The sequence below is a fragment of the Mytilus trossulus genome, chromosome 4 (assembly GCF_036588685.1).
Source record: "Mytilus trossulus isolate FHL-02 chromosome 4, PNRI_Mtr1.1.1.hap1, whole genome shotgun sequence".
Lineage (NCBI taxonomy): Eukaryota > Metazoa > Mollusca > Bivalvia > Mytilida > Mytilidae > Mytilus > Mytilus trossulus.
This window is the reverse complement of record NC_086376.1, coordinates 38,965,060-38,984,076: the sequence shown is the minus strand read 5'-3', so window position 1 is coordinate 38,984,076 and position 19,017 is coordinate 38,965,060. Positions and strand designations below refer to the sequence as shown.

Genomic DNA, 19,017 nt, shown 5'->3' with positions numbered 1-19,017 from the left:
TAATCATGTTAAGTATGAAATCATAATGGTTCTCTAGACATGGAGCGGACAGACTGATCACTATAGGGCGACCCGCCTAAAGGCTGGGCCCTAATTACAGACAAAAAGAGGATCAAACAATGACCATGACAGGAAAACATGTTCATAGCATCAACAAACATAGGTTCTTTTTGGGGGGTTGCTGATCATTATCTACATTTATTCATATAATTTTGGAAAGTATCTAGAGACGTAAAAGAGAGAGATGTAAAGCACCATATCAGGCAAATTTTTCTACATCTTGTATGTGTATACATTATTATTTTTAAGCACTGTAAATTTATAATGTATATAATTGTTCCAACGGTTACTTAATGAAAGAATCATCTGTAAAACAGGATGTCAACAGTATTGCATTTAATGACGAAAATTAACATACCAAATTTTAAGGTTGTCTAGCACTGAAAATATTGAGATTTCATTTTTATTTTCAGTTGTTTTCAAGTTCTGGTCTTACAGCTTCTTAATTTCAGACTACATTAAGTGTAGCACAAAATTAAACATGTATCAAAACAGAGTTTTCAACAGATGACAATGTTGACTTCTGTATAAAATTCATTTTAACCAATTTCTCTTTGAATATGGCTATCCCACTTTTATATAATACTGGCTGTAATAATGACAATAGCATGAAATAATTGTCCATAGAAGTTTTATTTAATTTGGTCTGTTTGGACCACTAAATCTCTGGACTGATGATACTGGCTGGGTGACCTGTAGTCCCTGGAGGTTGCCAAAGTCCTGAAAAATAAATAAGCACTCAATAACACAAAAGTACATAGTTTGTAAAGTTTGTTATGTTTCTAACTAGAGGCTCTAAAGAGCCTGTGTCGCTCACCTTGGTATATGTGAATATTCAACAAAGGACACAGATGGATTCGTGACAAAATTGTGTTTTGGTGATGGTGATGTGCTTGTAGATCTAACTTTACTGAACATTCTTGCTGCGTACATATATCACCATCTATAATGATTGGCCCAGTAGTTTCAGTTGAAAGTGTTAGTAAAAATTTACAAATTTTATGAAAATTGTTAAAAATTGACTATCGATTTGTCTGAAATTTTAAGGGCAGATAGATCTTGACATGATAAACAATTTAACCCCATGTCAGTTTTGCTCTTAATGCTTTTGTTTTTGAGTTATAAGCCAAAAACTGCATTTTACCCCATGTTCTATTTTTAGCCATGGCCGCCATCTTGGTTGGTTTGACGGGTCAACGGACACAATTTTTAAACTAGATACCCCAATGATGATTGTGGCCAAGTTTGGTTAAATTTGGCCCAGTAGTTTCAGAGGAGAAGATTTTTGTAAAAGATTAATAAGATTTACGAAAAATGGTTAAAATTTGACTATAAAGGGCAATAACTCCTAAAGGGGTCATTTGACCATTTCGGTCATTTGACTTATTTGTAAATCTTATTTTGCTGAACATTATTGCTGTTTACAGTTTATCTCTATCTATAATATTATTCAAGATAATAACCAAAAACAGCAAAATTTCCTTAAAATTACCAATTTAGGGGTAGCAACCCAACAACAGGTTGTTCGATTCATCTGAAATTTTCAGAGCAGATAGATCTTGACCTTATAAACAATTTTACCCCTGTCAGAATTGCTCTAAATGCTTTGGTTTTTGAGTTATAAGCCAAAAACTGCAATTTACCCCTATGTTCTATTTTTAGCCATGGCGGCCATCTTGGTTGGTTGACCGGGTCACCGGACACAATTTTTAAACTTGATACCCCAATGATGATTGTGGCCAAGTTTTGTTTAATTTGGCCCAGTAGTTTCAGAGAAGAAGATTTTTGTAAAAGTTAACGCCGGACGCAGGACGACGACGACAGACGCCGGACGCAAAGTGATGAGAAAAGCTCACTTGGCCCTTTGGGCCAGGTGAGCTAAAAATAGAAGACTTAATTTACAATTTGTAAAAAAATACTATACCGATTTGAGTTATCTCCCTTACGCATGTTATTTTACAGATATTTTTTATTAGTGTATGTGCATAACTATTTCAAAAAAGTAGTTTAAAATATATTTAATATTTTTTTGCCTAAAAAACAAACTTCATTGTTGAAGGCTGTACGGTGACCTATAGTTGTTGATTTCTGTGTTATTTTGGTCTCTTGTTGAGAGTTGTCTCATTGGCAAGTATACCACATCTTTAATTTTTATATTCATAACTTGGTCATCTACAATTGATTCAATTTCAAAAATTCATACGTGTAGGAATAACAGCTACCCCTTTACATAAATCTTCATACTCTCAGAAATGACAAAAGTTCTATAAAACTAGTCAAAACAAATATTTGATTTCTGCATTTCCAACAATTTCTAATTATAAATCTTCCAGTCAATAAATTCTTAATTTCATGTATCTAAGTAACACAGTGTCAAATCTGATCTGTGATGGTATTTTTATTAGATCTAAGGGATTTTTTTCTTCTTATTTCCCATAAAATTCATATCAATTCAACTGACATTGAAATAAACACAAATTTCTCCAATCTCATATGCTTTATTGAAATGGAGATCATTTGCAGCTGTGCCTTGTGTGGGCAAATGAACATTTAGAAGTTTGCACAAGTGAAGATGAATAAAAGGATACTAATTGTGGTTCAAAATTCCTCATACAATATTAAAATTTGCTGTTTTGGACTACCATTTTAGATTTGGTGATATTGCTTTGAAGTATTTAAACATGTCTGGCAACAAATTTTTGTTTTTTGGGTTCTGTGCAATCCTTATGAAATTCAGACACAAAATTCATTTAAAGTTAATTTTATTGTCTAGTTGCTCTAATGCCTAGAAATTCTAAAGGTAAATTTAACTTACCAAAGCCTTCAACATCTCCTTGGTGTCTGGGTCAACTTCAATGATGTCATTCTGGTCAATGAAAGAGATCTGCAAAACAAAAATGTTTTAACATCAATTCATTAAACGAAAAAAGTGTGTGCACATCTGCACTAGTTAAAATATTGTTTTTCATGATAACTTACAAAGATGTATAACTGTTGCAAGTAGTAGTTCAATAGATGTTTACTTATTATCCAGTGAGAATTATTTTCTGATATCCAGGTTAAAACCAAATGAACGATAAATAAAATGGTAGAATATGGGGGCAAGTATTTATTACAACAAATCTAGATGTATTTAAATATCATACTATTTTTGTGCACTTTTGCGTACACATGTACAATGTATCACAAACATCACTTTTTAAACAGGACTTTTAATTGTTTGTGTGTCTGGTAAAGTCTGATCATTCTAGCAATATCACACAACAGTAGGAAATACCAACTGAATCATTTAAAGATCTTAACAATTGAACAAATATCAGATAAAAGAATGTAATTTTTAATATTTTATTGTCCTATCAATAGACTATCGGTGTCCCTTTTAAATCATTAAAGAATATTTCTTCCATTTGAAAATATTATAGTATACCAAATACAAATATTTTAATGGACTCAAAAAAATACAAATAAACAAACTCACTTGACAAATTTGATATTGCAATAGCAAAGGTCTTCATAGGTATAGCTAGTTTTATTGTTATCTTACCTCTGGTACATAGTTGTCTCTCCTTTCTCTCTCTTCCTCCTGAAGTTTGATGGAGATACCACGTACTGGGCCTCTCTGGATACGCTTCATTAAATGGGTTACAAATCTACAAATAAAGTTCAATAAATGACAACTTAATTCTTTTAAAATTCTTACAAGCTTGAATATCTTAGAAAATGACAACTATATAAGATCAACATACCTTAATATTCATTACTAAGAACTAATCGGGGCAAATTTCATCGATCTAACAGATAATTTTTATATGAAATTATTATTCTCAATAGCAGGTGACAGAAAATGAACATTAAATTTGGTAAAACTAATTTTAAAATCTAAATGCATTTAAAAAATTCTTGTTTGCTGAATTATATACGTTGAATCTATCAATCTCAAGTGCAAACAAACAAGGCATTTTTGTTAAAAAAAAATATCTCTGCAATTGTTCAAGTACATGCAAGATATTTTTTTTTAGCAAATTCGTATACTACAAAACACGATATTTTTAGCAACTGAATGACTACACTTTTAACAATTACTTACCCAGCAACTTTGTTCCTTAGCTTCTTGCTAGGTAAGATGGCAATCTCCTCACATACCCTTTTGTTTGTATGAAAATCTTGTGTCAACTTGGTGTAATATTTCTCAATAATGACACGTGCAGCCTTTTTGACCGTCTTTGTCCTGACACGAGCCTGAAAATAATAATGCAGTTACAGTATAAAAATCATTGTATTATGACATAAGACATTATGTCATTATACCAAATACTTGTTATGTAAAATTGATAAAATTGTAATGTAAACCACATTGTGATAAGAATGTACCAACTAAAATTTTACCAAGTCAATATACCTGTACCTCTTTATTTATGAAAAGTACTGACTACAGTACTTTTTTAATTTCATATACTACATATATGTAGTTTCTTTTTGTCAACATTTAATATTAGTTAAGTCCGAGTTTGTGATACACTGATCTGTAGCCAGAGACAACCTGAGTCTTCCCAGTCTTTATTTAGTCTGAGATTACTCTGACGAGCATGGCTGTTTTGACAGATAAGCTGGGGCTGTGAGACATAACAGCTTATGGAGAATCCAGCATTTAAACTTTTTTTAAGTGGACGTCAAGTTAAAAGAGACTTTGCACCTTTGAGATAGAAGTTTTGCAAATATCTAAAGCTGATTTTAGCATGTTTAGTATAGAACATTTAGTAGCTAACCATGATAACAGTTGGAACTCACTCAAACATTCAACTTGTTTGTATTGTAAATTAACGAGGTGTTACATTATGTATCCATGACATTGATCATGTTGATATACATTATGCCTTCCATTTTCTTGTTTATCAATCTTTCAAAATGTAAGTAAAAATGCTAGAACCAGTGGGTAACTGTGAAAACACTCCAAAATATAAGAAAATAAAAGGTGACAGGTAGATGAAACATGCATAAATAAAGAGATAAATGAACAAATAAATGCCTGAATTATGGACCAAAGGCTGTCAGTTGGCTACATAAGCAAAAAAATCCAATTTTGGACCGGCAAATAACCACTTTCTGATATGGGATGAGCAAGCTCCAACATCCCCAGCTTCTCTAGATCTGGCAAAACAGGTGTTGGATGCAGAGTAATCTGGGGACTACTATTTACAGTAACTGCTTTTGTTATGCATTCATGTTTTGATGATTTATAGTTTTTTTCAAATAAAGAAACCTTAGTTAATATAAAGTGTCAATAAATCTTCTTGGTGACAATGCTAGGACTTTTAATCTAGCTTTAAAATCATTGACATTGCTGTCATGAGTTAGGACGTCGTTTGATACGCCATATGAATGAACTATTTGGTATAATGCAAGTTACAACTAACGGTTTCAAGAAAAACAAACAATAACGTGTTCTTGATGATACTTTTAAGGGTTTATTTATACTACAAGTAAGGGAAGCAATTGTTTTCATACACATTTGTAACTTTCGAACAGTAGTGGGTATATATTGACATAAATATGACACATTACGATATAACATACTTTCAATTTAGATTTTATATAAACTAGTAGATTTCTTTTATTTAATTTAAACAAAATTCTTTACTCAATTCTCATTTAATAGGCAGATGAAAGAGGATAATATTCGTAACATGATTTTTTACTAACCATCTTTGATTTTAAAACGGAAAAGGAAGTTCTCGATGGTAAATAACAGCAAATCTATTCCGGATCATTTTCCGGTTATGTTTGCCAAAGATGTCCCAGCACAAAATTATGTGAGGTATTTTCATGGTATTTTATTTTATATGTAAACACGTATGCATTTTTTTTTATTTTATAGTTTGGTTAAATTTGACCATGAACATATTTATATGCAATAAAGCAAATTAAAGACTAGGAGTTTTGCGTAGAAACATCAGAAATCAATTTCATCAACAAGTCTGCTTAGAAGTTAGAGCCAAGCTTATATTGATATCATAGTGTATATATATACCACAATTAGAATATGCCTCAACTGTTTGGGACACAGCCACAAAAGAATCTTCTAGTATCTACAAAATAGACTGGATACAAAGAAGAGCTGTAAGGATGATAGACTAAAGATCAGCTACATGTACAATTCGTCACTATAACAAATTATTAATCAAGGGAGGAAACTAGACTAGTGATGTTCTATAAAATAGAGCATAATATGGTAGCAATATTGAAAGAAGGTTTATTACATCAGCATCTCTCTTATTCTCAAAGAACTTCACATTTAACTCCCCCTCGAGCTCAATATCAAAAGACTGGGTAGGACTAACGACAGCAGGACGCAATTCGTCACCAATATCTACTTGTTCCTCTGGTGTTAATAATGAATACAACCATGAGATTGCTGTCTCGTCCATACTTGCTGAAATGATAACTGAACAACAGAAATCGTTGTATCTAAATTTGGTATTTAAAATCACTTCACGGAAGAGGAAAATATTAGATAGTTATCAAAAATTTCAACTGAAAATTACAAATCTATATATATTCAAAACTAATGAAATAGTTGATCGACGCTTCAACTATATATAACTTCAAAAGTTCAAATCTCTAAAAAAAATTCCTTAAAACTATCGAAATCGTTGATCGACGCATCAACTCTAGCTCCAAAAATTCAAATCTATAAATATTTTTCTCTTAAATCTATCGAAATCGTTGATCGACGCTTCAACTCGAAAATAGATACAATTTATATATATAAAAGAACTAAGTGTTTACCGTGTGAAAACCAATCTTGAAGTGAAAATTGCAGGTATGTAATTTAACAGGTCAATGCAAGTGAGTAGATATCAACTGATTTTTAAATCATAAAATATATAACTGAACTTTGGTAAACAATTTCGAAACAGCGAAGTAGAATAAATCTTGCAAGAAATTAAATTCTTTCTCAGTAATTAATCATTTTTATTAAAATAAAAATTTCCACACATACAGTGTATTGATGCACACAAGCCTGTCACTGGTAGAAACAATATGTGTCTTTTATTTTTAAGGCCTTAGTGTCAAACCTCTAAAGCTTTGACAGCTCTTATTTTAAGCCAGTTTTAAAATTGCTATTTGAAGTTCATTTCAAATTGTATATATTGTTTATTCCACTGGATCACAGCACAAAGATTAATTGTTTATAGAGGTCTTCTCCTGCAATTGGAACTTGTCAGAAATATATAAAACAGAATCTTCAATTTGTTGAAGGAGGCTATTACCAGACAGACACAGAAACAGAAACAAAATATTCTGACTAGAACATAGAAAAGTTTATCATACATGTGTTTGTTACATAAGACCCATGATGGACAACCGTCCAACAAAATATAAAATATAATTTAATACCACTTTTAATTATATTATATTTACTGATACTGTGTAATATTGTAAATTTATAAATGTAGTTAATTCCTTCTTTCAGTCTTAATAAAAAAAGACAGTGACAAACAGAATCTGTGGACCTAAACATGAAATTGTACTACAAGAATGATGTAAGTATATTCTGCCTATTGTATTGATATAGATTGTCTTCACACTGAAAGTTCAAAATATCATAATGATTCACAAGCCAAAGGTCACTCTCTTACATGTAGGCAGAACCTTTAAACATTTTGATAAAAATGGATGTGTGGAAAAATAAATCTTCAAATTGTGTTAAAAATTTGTATTACAAAATGTATGTGTAGAAATTATATCATTTATATGTGATCTTCAGATCCGGATCCAGGGGCTGATCCAGTCTGAGAAAATAAAAAAAAGATTTTGTTGATCAATTGCACCTCCAAGGGCAGATTTGCATATTCTATTTTAGTGGTATGCCTTGTTATTTTATCATCCAGAAAAGGAAAACTGTCTGAAATATTTATAATGTTTATTTCATCAATTACAGGAAGTACTACCATTACAGAATACAAAACCAAAATCTGCATTCCTTGGTTTGGTGCAGTGGACTTGTATGCTGATTGCTGGGTAACTGATATTGTGAACACTAATTTAACCATATCATTATCAAATTGAAATCCTCTTTAAACTGTAATTTATGTTTTAAAGCAGACACTACTAAACAAAGTATATCCATAAGAAATATTATGAGTTTTAGACTGTAAATTTAATTTTGGCAAAAGAAATGAAACTCTTCCACTGAGAATCATTTGCAGTGTATCTATCGTTTTAAACCTTTTTTTTTCAGTTCTCTTGTCCCATTGAATAAATACAAAATATTCTATTGTTCTTTGTGTAGTTTTCGCTGGAATCTCTAAATCTTCATTGGCGGATCCAAGGGGGGTGGGGGTGGGGGAGTTGGAACCTCCTTTTTTTTTAGCCAATCAATGCATTTGAATGAGGACATATATTTTTTTATTTTTTTTGGATTAAAATCAGTTATAGTTTATAAAGGACCTTTTCAATATATATAATACATGTACTTAAACTGATAGGTTAACATATATACATAGAATAATCATACATTGTCTCAAAATATCAATTTTATTTGTACAAGGCTTAGAAACAGGTAGAAAGCAAGGCTGTGCGGAGTACAAATAACATTGATATTTCAAGACAATGTATGGTTATTCTCTATATACTGCAGCTCTTATAACTGTTTCAAATGAAGCATTTTGGGTAAAAACCTTCATTTTCTATTTACAACATAAAATTTCCGCGAACCTGTTTTTTTATTGACGTCATAAATAAAACTCCACGGAAACAGATTGTCAACGTCATAAACAAGGAGATATATGATCAGTGACTGTATATCACATACAAATATACAGTCAATGCAATTTGACTACTCTAATAGCACAGCTGCAGTATATGTATCTTTCTTCATAATTTTTTTTTATCCTACTTACAGCACATTAGCATATGGAAGTTACACAATTTTTGTCCATCTATGCGAGGTAGATGGTAGAATTCCCTTCAGTTCTGCATCATCGACTCTCATGATAGAAACATCAAAGGTGAGAGAATTATTGTAATAATATTGAATTGCATAACAAACATTATGACTCATAAAACATAAAACATAAAAATTTGGTGAGAATCTTATAACATAGTTTTCTACAACATTTAAGGAAAACAAAAGGAATGCTTTTTAAACATGTTAAAGATTATTAAAAGTATAAGGAAGTGATTGATGTGTATGTTGTGTTACTTAGTGAGAATATTGCCAGACATCCTTTTCAAAACAGGCACTGTGGCCAACACTATCCAGTCAACACTTATAGGTTGTGAGTTCAAATCCCACACACATCAATCCTAATTGACAAGGATTGTAAGTTTTCTTACGGATGGTTATTCTTTATTGCCTACAATGTACACCACCAATTAAAACTAACCGAGACGAAATATCCTTATAGTATTGTTAAAATCCAATCAATCATCAACTAATCCTTAAAATATGAAAACAGGAATGCCGGCATAGACATGATAATAGCCACTGGATGCAAATTGTGCAAATGCAATATTTGAACCATAATAAGACTTGGAATTTATTAATTCTATATATATATAAAACTGCCTTTCTAGTACACAACTGGCAATCTAATCCATACATACCAATTGAATAAGTCCATGCAACAATCTACAGAAAGACTGACATATCATCCTATCTAGACACATTATTCAGACCCTTAGTCAATTTGCCCTTGCTCTTACTCTTAACGAACAAGCCAGTTTTAAAACTTTTGGTTGGACTTTAATAGAGAATAGTAACAGAAGGTGTTCAAATTGGGTATTGCAATTTTCTCTATTTATGTTATCTTTAAAGAAAATCAACCTCATAAAGTCAGTGTTCTCCTTTTAGCATCATGGTAATGTGATGGTATATTGTTAGAATGTGATGGGATTTTGAAATGATTTTCTTATAGATAGTAGTGTAATGGATGTCAGATGCTATGATTTTTAGAAAAAATATATAATTTCATAATTTCCTATTTACCAGGATGATATAAGAAATTTCTAAGGAGAACATTGAATTGCAGATGTCTTTACAAATGTTTTCAACTGTTGCTAAAATTAATACCTAGCTTTTTTTTGAAAGAACATATTTGATCATTTTTTATTTGTTTATTTTCCAGCTTGTGACTTCATTGAGTAAATTTTGATTGGTTTATTTTCAGCTTGTGACTTCATTTTTGATTGGTTTATTTTTCAGCTTGTGACTTCATTGGTGCTTTACTTACAACAGACATCATGTAAACCAATCAGCATTCCTAAATTTACATTATGGCTTCCATTCTCAATACCAGCAATATTATATGCTATAAATAATAACATGGCAATACACATGCAGTTACACATGGACCCTACGTCTTATCAGGTAAATCATTATTTATTAAAGTAGTAGGTCCGGTAAGGACCGATTTTGGTCTCAAATTTCAGGTTCATCTGAGGAAAGATTTTGACCACTTTTTAAACACTTAAGTATCTATTTCATTTGAATCTATTAGTTTATGTAAAAGATTTTAACTGAGTTAGACATTAAAAACAATCCGATTCAAGCTCAAATATGAAAAATCTACCAAATATGCCAAAAAATGTCACTTTTCAGATGGTTTTTATCAAAAATGAAAGTGATCCGTTTTCATCCAAAACCTTTAAACATGTTATGTATTATCATAAAATACAACTTACATTTCAATATTAAGGATGAACACGAATGCAGCCACTTTCGTTTTACACGAAAACCGTCTAAAATTTAATTAAAATGCTAGAATTTTGAAGATTTCAGTTATTTAGCATGACTTTATGGTGCTAGTACCCGATATATGTGCATTGTATTGTCAAAACAGCCAATATTTAGTTAATGGACCTACTCCTTTGCTTGCATAATAACCTTGAAGTTGACACTAACAACGATTACAGGTATCCTGTCAACTCCTGAACAAAATGATACTGTATTCTTGACTACATCCGCGTGCCACAGACTGAATTTTAATATAAAAGGTCGATATGGAAAAGGCCATGTTTATATCGTTTTATCATATAGTTCGGACAATTGATTTATGTAAGGCAAATTAACAAAAAAAATAACTAAAACAGTCAAAAACTTTATATAAAAGTTAAATGACGAATCCAACAAATACACTATAATTGCCCGACAATTACATCACCTCCTCCATATATAATTGTTACTATTCCCTATAGAAGCATTTTGAAACATTGAAAATTTGGAAGAGTATTATGATCATTATTACTCCATGTTTGCTGTACTATAAAATCATTCATATAAATTGCCAATGGCATTTGTTAGCATGTACTAAACTATCCCCCCACAAGAATTCAACCGATACATAAACACTGGAAGTTACTTGCATGAGAGGCACTAATATGAGTTTTGTGCTCGAGGGGGGGAATTATGGCTTGTGTACTTCCGCTCATTACACATATGCAAAAGCTATCATATCAAAGCTAAGTATATAATAAATTGTTATAGTGTATGTTAAAACCAGTTAGATATATAGACATTGCGCCTGATAACATATATTACCAACAAAAATACCAGTTGTTACATACACACTGTAAGAGCGCTATTAGTCTTATCAAATACACAAAGGAGTTACTTAGGAAATGACACCTTTTATTGTAATATTATAGAAATGGTAAGATCGTAACTTTTTTTTCTCAGGTTCTCAGCAATATGAAAATAGGTGTTACAGCAGTATTATATAGAATCATTATAGGCAGGTAAGACAATTATGTTTCATAATTTCTATGTGAAATACAGAAATGATTGGATGCATTTATTATTGCATTTTTGAGGAATGGACGTTAAGTTTTTTTATACAGGTATATTGTATTTTCAGGAACATCTACATAATTATTATCAGAAACTGAGTTCTTATTATTTGGATACTTAACCATTCACATTAACAAAAAAACTTGTTATTATTTCTGAATCTATAGTGCATGTTCTACTAAAAATAATGGGGATGACTATTTTACCATTAAGATTGCCAAGACTCTTTGAAACCTTTTCACTTACTGTGGTTATAACTTTATATTTCAGACGTTTGTCTAAGATACAATGGTTTGCATTAGGAATTTTAACAATAGCAGGGCTTTTTGATAGGTTAGTATAAACTTCTTTTGAATTAGAAGTTATCTGTTTGTGACACACAGCTTTATTTTCCTAAAATCAAAGTTTTTTTTATCAGTGTTAATTTTTTTATTATTTTTTTATTTTGAATTGATCCCTTAACAATAAGGTCAAGTTTGTTAAAATGTAAGATTTTTCTAATCTTCAGCAAATATATTATTGTAATTTTGTATGGTTTAAAATCTTTTTATAATTTTCAAACATGTTTAAGAGTTGAAGGCTCTGACAATAGATTACCTTTACATTTGTTAACTTTCCAGTATATTTCCTATGTCACATTGCTTATATAATTATATCACAGAAAGAACTTATTGTTTAATGACATCATTTACATCGATTTAACTGCTTTAACTCATTCTTACAAAACATTAAAATTGATCTCTACTTTTCTTTTACAGCTATGGAGGGTATTCTAGTCAATCACGGTCTGTAACAGAAATCCATATAACCCTGACTGGGTTAATTATGATGATCTCATATTGTTCTATCTCAGGGTTCGCTGGGGTCTACTCTGAGTATATTCTCAAAAGACATATCAAAGTGAGTATTAACATGCATGTCATTTTGATATGGATGTCTCATTTGGTAATCATACCACATTTTTTATTTTTAAAGGATAATTCTGGCTGGTGTCTAATGGAATGTAACTTGTCTTAATCAAGCCATATGCAAGAGTACCAAAAACCAGGCTGAATCAAACCAAACTTTGATTTCAAACTAATAAAAAAAGACATAAACATCCTGGATTACTGCAAGGAAAAGATTTTTTTCTAGTCTACATGATTTGCTTTGAATTATTTAAAAAGCTGTCTAAAGTTCTAAACCCAATATTGAATTTTCCAAAAGCCTGTCTAAACCAAATTTTTAATTACTGTGGATTCATTTATTTTCTTTGTTACCAATTTTCGTGGATTGAGGAAAACTAACATGTTCCTGGATATTTGATTTCATGGTTTTGCCGAAGCCTGCATACAAGCCATGAGAAAATTTATCATTCGTTGAACATTTAATTTCGTGGTTCAACTGTTCCAACGAAATTCACAAAAATTGGTATCCAACGAATAATAATGAATCCACAGTAACCAAAAATCTGTCTTAACCCACCTTAAAGTTACCAAAAACCTGTCTCAATCAAACTTTGAAATAACCCCAAACAATAAAACTATAGATAAAAGTGGTTTGCTAACACAGATTTTATTTTCTTGGTGTATATGGAGATGTATATGATGCAGTCTACCGGTATTTGGTTCCTTTGTACATCATAATTTTTAAAATCATTTTTGATTTTGCAGATGTCCCTTCACTTACAGAATATGTTGTTATATATATTTGGTGTGTGTGTCAATGGTATAATTTGGTTTATACATGAACTAAGTAATCCAGAAATAGGTTAGTAAAAAGTAATTATTCAGGAACTTTTATACAGGTCATAATATTATAACTTAATATATTACATTTTTTTTTATAGTTAGTCATCTCTTCTAAACCTGCAGGACACCGTTTGAATAAAAGGAGATGTTGGGTATATTTCAAAGAAATAGCAACCCAGCAACACAAATTACCAAAAACATTAAGAGGGCAACAAACACCACCAATAGTCTGATATCTTTACAATAATTCAAGCTGTAAATAATTATAGAATATCTAATTGAAGAGTTCAAATAGAGAAAAATATTCAACGAGTGACCGAACAACACATTAATTCACGAATGCGTATAGCGCTGCCTAGCGCATGAGTTAATTATCAGTAATGTTTGGTCATGAGTTGAATATTTTTCAATATTTGAATTCTTTAATTAGTAATTCTTTTTATTACATTGGCAAATGGCTTTTTTTTTAGAAATTAATGTAAAACATGTAAGGAACTATATCTTTTTTCTAGGCATTCACTATTTGTTTTGATCCGCCGATATCGATGTCTTGACAACGCATATTGTTGTATGATGTCAGAAAGTGAAATTAACAGTTTTTATTTAAGTGGGAAATCAATGTTATTCATTGCAACCAATGTAATAATATTTAGTAAACAAAGCTGGGAATATTAAATGGAATATATTAACTATCATCACCAAATTCTCCAAATATCAATTTATGTCAAATTGTGTTAGGAGATTTGATTATCCTTCATCATCATCTATGTTTAATTTTATTTTTTTAGAGGATAGATTCTCATTGTTTAGAGGATATACTGGTTTAACAGTTGTTATCATTTTATCACAGGTAAGAAATAGGAAATGATAGCTATTACATCATTTTGTGTGTCGGTATGGTTGAAAAAAAAATCATATTTGATAACTGAATATTTACAAAACAATTTTGTTAGCTTACAAATTAATGTTTACAAAACCAAGAAGGGAAATTATCAATTTGTAAATTTTGAGTTTTTTTATGATTTATTAACGAAATTCCAACTTACTTGCAAAATTGGAATTATAATCGTTTGTTATTTATTTACACGAAAACAAGGCTTTATTTTCTGTTGAATATATGAGATACTTTTTTTCTTTTCAGGCTTTAAATGGTTTGATCATGTCTTCCATAATGAAGTATGCTAGTAACATTACACGACTATTTATTATATCCTGTTCAACATTGATCACAGCTGTTCTGTCTGTACTAGTGTTTGGTACAACGTTAAATATGTATTTTGTTATGTCTGCTGTTTTAGTGTGTGTTGCTATTTATATTTTTTATATGAAATAGACAAACAAATGTTTTTTAATTATTTATTTATTTATTAGGTAAAAATCAGTTAAGTTTGTATGTTGTTTTTGTTTAGATTGACATGTTCACTATTTCAAATTGACTCATAATGTTAAGAAATGCACAGGGCCAAGAAATATAAATGAAAAACATTAAGAGTTTTATCTGATGACGTCACAATTACGTCATTATATGTACTGTTTTCACGAAACGATGAAAAATACAGAATTTATGCAGTTTTCTATCTCTATTTCCGTTGTGGAAACATCTTGGGCAGCCAAGAAACAAAAAAATAATTTAACAGAAGCTTTATTATAACTATTGATATAATTTCACCAAATATAAAGTTGTTTCTTGGATGTGCACATACTTTTTCAATCTAAAATATACTTTCAATTTGATGAAAACAAAGAAAATCACAAAATTTGGGAAAATATGCAAATTAAAGCTTTATTTGTTGCCATGGTAACTTTTTCAATGACAAATTTGTTTTGTTTTTCTTAATACCTTGTATCTAAGTCAAGTTTGCAGTAGTTTAAAAATATGTATGATAACTTAAAAATTTGCAGTAATTTTGGGCCAAATAAGGGCCTTATTGCCCCTACTCCTTTGCATATCTGTTAAATCATTTGCAATTTAGGAGAACACCAAAAATTAATTATTTAATACTAAATTAGGGTTGAGATAATGTTGCCACTATTGTAAGATTAAAGTACTTTGTTCATCTTTTAAAAATGGAAAATTTTACAGACCATTATAGCTCATGATAGTTCACTGTATTATACATGTCTTCCTTTTACAATTGCTCAATATATTTTTTTATATCAAAAAAGAAAACCATTGAATATAGGGTGTAAAATTATCTGCAATAGGTATCTAGACATTACTGAATTTTAATACAAAATAAGTAATATATGAAAACACTTCTTATTATTTACGCAGTTGATGTCCTAAAGCAATATGGATTGCTTGAGATCAATGTTTATGAAAGTGGGTCACAGCTGTTTAATTTATATTTGTTGTATAATTGTGTGGGGATGTTGTTGTAGTTATTGCTGTCTATTATAATATGTCCTATAGAAAAACTTTATGGGTTACATATATTTATATCTATATTTTGAATAAGAAATCCAAAGAGTTTTGTTAGATATAAGCATTATACCTTTACTACTGTTATTTCAGAAATTAATGTGAGCATTTATTATTGCACATTAGCCAACAATGGGAAGTCTAATTAATGTGATTGCAAAAAGTTATAAAATTACTTCTGAAATTATGAATGCAAGTATGAATAAGAATAAAGAATAAAATTGTTTATTATAGTGTCACATATTGATTGAAACAAGGCATTCACACAATATTCATATACATACAAACAACAATCATTATCCAGCCAAAAAAACGACTTATAAGACACTGATCCTATTAATATTATAGGGTTAGTGCATGAATATGGGGGGAATATTGTCCCGAGTAGAATTTTATATTGCACGAGCTTGCAAGTGCAATATATGTTCTACGAGGGACAATATCCACCAATATTCATGCAATAACCCTTTAATTGTATAGCAATATAATATTTGAAATTGGTTTAAACAAAGATTTAAAAGTTGATGAAGTCATGAATTTTGAAGATTTATTGCACTAGTGCAATATTAGAATTTATTGCACGCTAACTTTTGGTTACGTTCTGTGGGAAATATCATATTGCCATACAATAATAATGCTTATAAGGCTCTTAAGATAATATTAGTAAATGTATTTACTTACTTTATTGTTGGTTATGCAATAATGAATGAACACATAGTATTATGATTTTTTTCTCCAGTACTATTGAATGTTTATTTTTGAATGTTAATGTGATAGAGTATTTTGACTGTGACTGCATGTTAAAAATCAAAACCTTCCATAGTTTACAGCTTTATTTTTATTCATCAATATTGTTTACATTTTTATAATTTCATACCTGTATATCTTTAGATGATTTATATTATATATTTTACTTACAAATAGATTTAAAAAATCAATCTCTGTAAATAGGAATTGACAATACTTCTTTTTATACTAAGAAAGGTTATCTGAAAATTGTTCAATTCTAAATTAATCATCAGTTATTATTATAAATCTTTAGTTTTACAATTTGTTTAGCAAAAATGTACACATTTAGTTGCTGCAGTCTCCACAAAAAGTCAGCCAAACATATGTTAGCCTGTAATGGTATTTTTACCAATAAAAAAATGGTAAATATTTCTATAAATTCCCAAATTTATTTATGTATTGTGCCAATGTAACGTGAAGTTGTAGATCCATCTCTTTATTGGATTGGTTGATTGATTGAAGATGTTTTTGTGTCAGTCTGCCTAAGAATCAGGCAGTGGTGAAAACATGACAAAAAAAACCCACCCAATTTGACATTGATTTCAGTTCCTAAAATGTAGTTATGCACAAAAATAACATTTACTTCCATTATCTGTTCTGGTAATAGAAGATACCATTTGGTTGAAATGCACTAGAAATTAACGAATAAGGGGAGATCACTCTGTAATTTGCTATAATTTGCTATCATTCTAACCAATTTTCTAACCAAGTTATTTGATATTACCAGACACACACAAACGAAAGACCAATTATTTTTAACTCAGGACAATGGCTAGTATTAAATAGCAAGATTAGCTCGGTGGGTTTTTTCTGATCATGTTTTAATTTTTCCCTAAATTGCCTGATTCTTACAAAGACTGACACTTAATGCCACTTTCAGCAGTCTTGGTTGAATATATATAGTGTTTTAAAGTTTTTCATGGTTGAGAATGTGCAGTGCTTGGAGAGAATCATGACCATTTGGCAAGAAAATTACCATCCCAGTCAATTAAGATCCAAGTTACAGCACCTGCCACATTTTGGGTTTGAACTCAGAGACTAGTTATCAACAGGCTATTAGAGATTGCTCTAGATGAGCTACTTAATAAACCACTCACCCATTGAGATCCTGTTTGAATTTTATTTTTGTCTTTCCATTAAAAAAATTCTAAAATGCTTCAATTTAAATAGAAGATTTGTACTACACACTTGTTCTTTATTTTTTTCAGTTGATTTTATGTCACAAGCATAAAAAATGATACCTTATATGGGTTTTTTTAACAAATAATATTGAAGAATAATATCAGACTGATAAAATTTAGTTACTTATCAATAGTTATAATTTTTAGATTTACACATAGTGCCACATCTACCTCAACACATATGGGCATACACACTATAATGTATAAAGTTTAATTCAACTTGATAAAAATGAAAAATGTACAACAAATTTAAAAACCTTGTTGGTTTTTTTTTACAATTGCTAGACTTGTGTAAGATAAGGAGAGTTGATCTCTTGTTAAAGATCATAAAAGAATATTTGTGCACATAAAAAGAGTTAATTTTTGTGTAAATGCAATACACAATGTGAGTAATTGGCTTTCAGCTGGAAAATATGAGAAATAACAATTGCATACACATTGCATGATAATTAACCTTTTTCACATTCATAAAATGATTTTACCTAAAAGAATGATAATTTTCTGTTTTTATGAAGTCATTTGATTCATGTATTTTTCAATAGTTATTTGTTTTGAGAGCTTGTTAGAGCTTGTTATATAATAGGGATTGTTTCTCATTATTGAAGGCTGATGGAAATACAGGGACTTTTTGGTGTTTAATTTATTCCCTTTTCCCACCATTATATATTTTGAATGGATGCTTCTTTTTTAAACTATTCCAAATCTCTTTATTTTTATATGATAAGTTTCCTAAAAGTTTTAACATATACTGTAGTAAAAAAGGGAAATATTTAATACATTTCTTTCATACAAAATGAATAGATAATGACAGACAAATGCCTTTATATACATGCTAAAATATATCTTGTACACTACCGGTAGTAAAATTGTTATATATGCTGAAAACAGTTATATATTTTGCATGAAACCATCAAATGTTGACTCAATAAACAAAAGGGTAAAAGAAGTCTTTTTCAATGTCTACTTTAATACTAGTTAAAAGTATTAAGAACATTTTATAATGGTAGCTTTTTTTTTAAAGAAATCTGCAATAAATTTATTTTG

At 30.0% G+C, this 19,017-nt stretch overlaps 2 protein-coding genes across 3 annotated transcripts; one reads left to right on the top strand and one right to left on the bottom strand.

Moving 5' to 3' along the window:
* Positions 1-674: 674 nt before the first annotated feature.
* Positions 675-4,305, bottom strand: LOC134716595 (small ribosomal subunit protein eS17-like; the record flags this gene model as incomplete). Its single annotated transcript, XM_063579607.1, has 4 exons — positions 675-780; positions 2,876-2,944; positions 3,605-3,710; positions 4,148-4,305. Coding segments are annotated over 4 exons (417 nt in total), but the record flags the coding sequence as incomplete, so codon positions are not given.
* A 1,516-nt stretch (positions 4,306-5,821) lies between these two features.
* LOC134715271 (probable UDP-sugar transporter protein SLC35A4) lies at positions 5,822-16,365 on the top strand. 2 transcript variants are annotated; one of them, XM_063577348.1, is made up of 11 exons: positions 5,822-5,875; positions 7,535-7,604; positions 8,003-8,082; positions 8,966-9,071; positions 10,268-10,432; positions 11,741-11,799; positions 12,122-12,184; positions 12,610-12,751; positions 13,504-13,600; positions 14,370-14,431; positions 14,723-16,365. In XM_063577348.1, exons 2-11 carry the CDS (start codon positions 7,581-7,583, stop codon positions 14,912-14,914), a joined length of 990 nt encoding a protein of 329 aa, XP_063433418.1. In that variant the 5' UTR covers positions 5,822-5,875; positions 7,535-7,580; the 3' UTR covers positions 14,915-16,365. The 2 variants fall into 2 exon arrangements, with proteins under 2 accessions (XP_063433418.1, XP_063433419.1); XM_063577349.1 differs by having other exon boundaries at positions 5,840-5,870.
* The last annotated feature ends 2,652 nt before the right edge of the window (positions 16,366-19,017 follow it).

Excerpts from the sequence above, each read along its gene's own strand:
- LOC134715271 (XM_063577348.1), top strand. The coding sequence starts at position 7,581 with ATGAAATTGTACTACAAGAATGAT. Across the intron at positions 7,605-8,002 it reads AATTGTACTACAAGAATGAT|GAAGTACTACCATTACAGAA; the intron begins GTAAGTATATTC and ends CATCAATTACAG. Across the intron at positions 8,083-8,965 it reads ACTTGTATGCTGATTGCTGG|CACATTAGCATATGGAAGTT; the intron begins GTAACTGATATT and ends TCCTACTTACAG.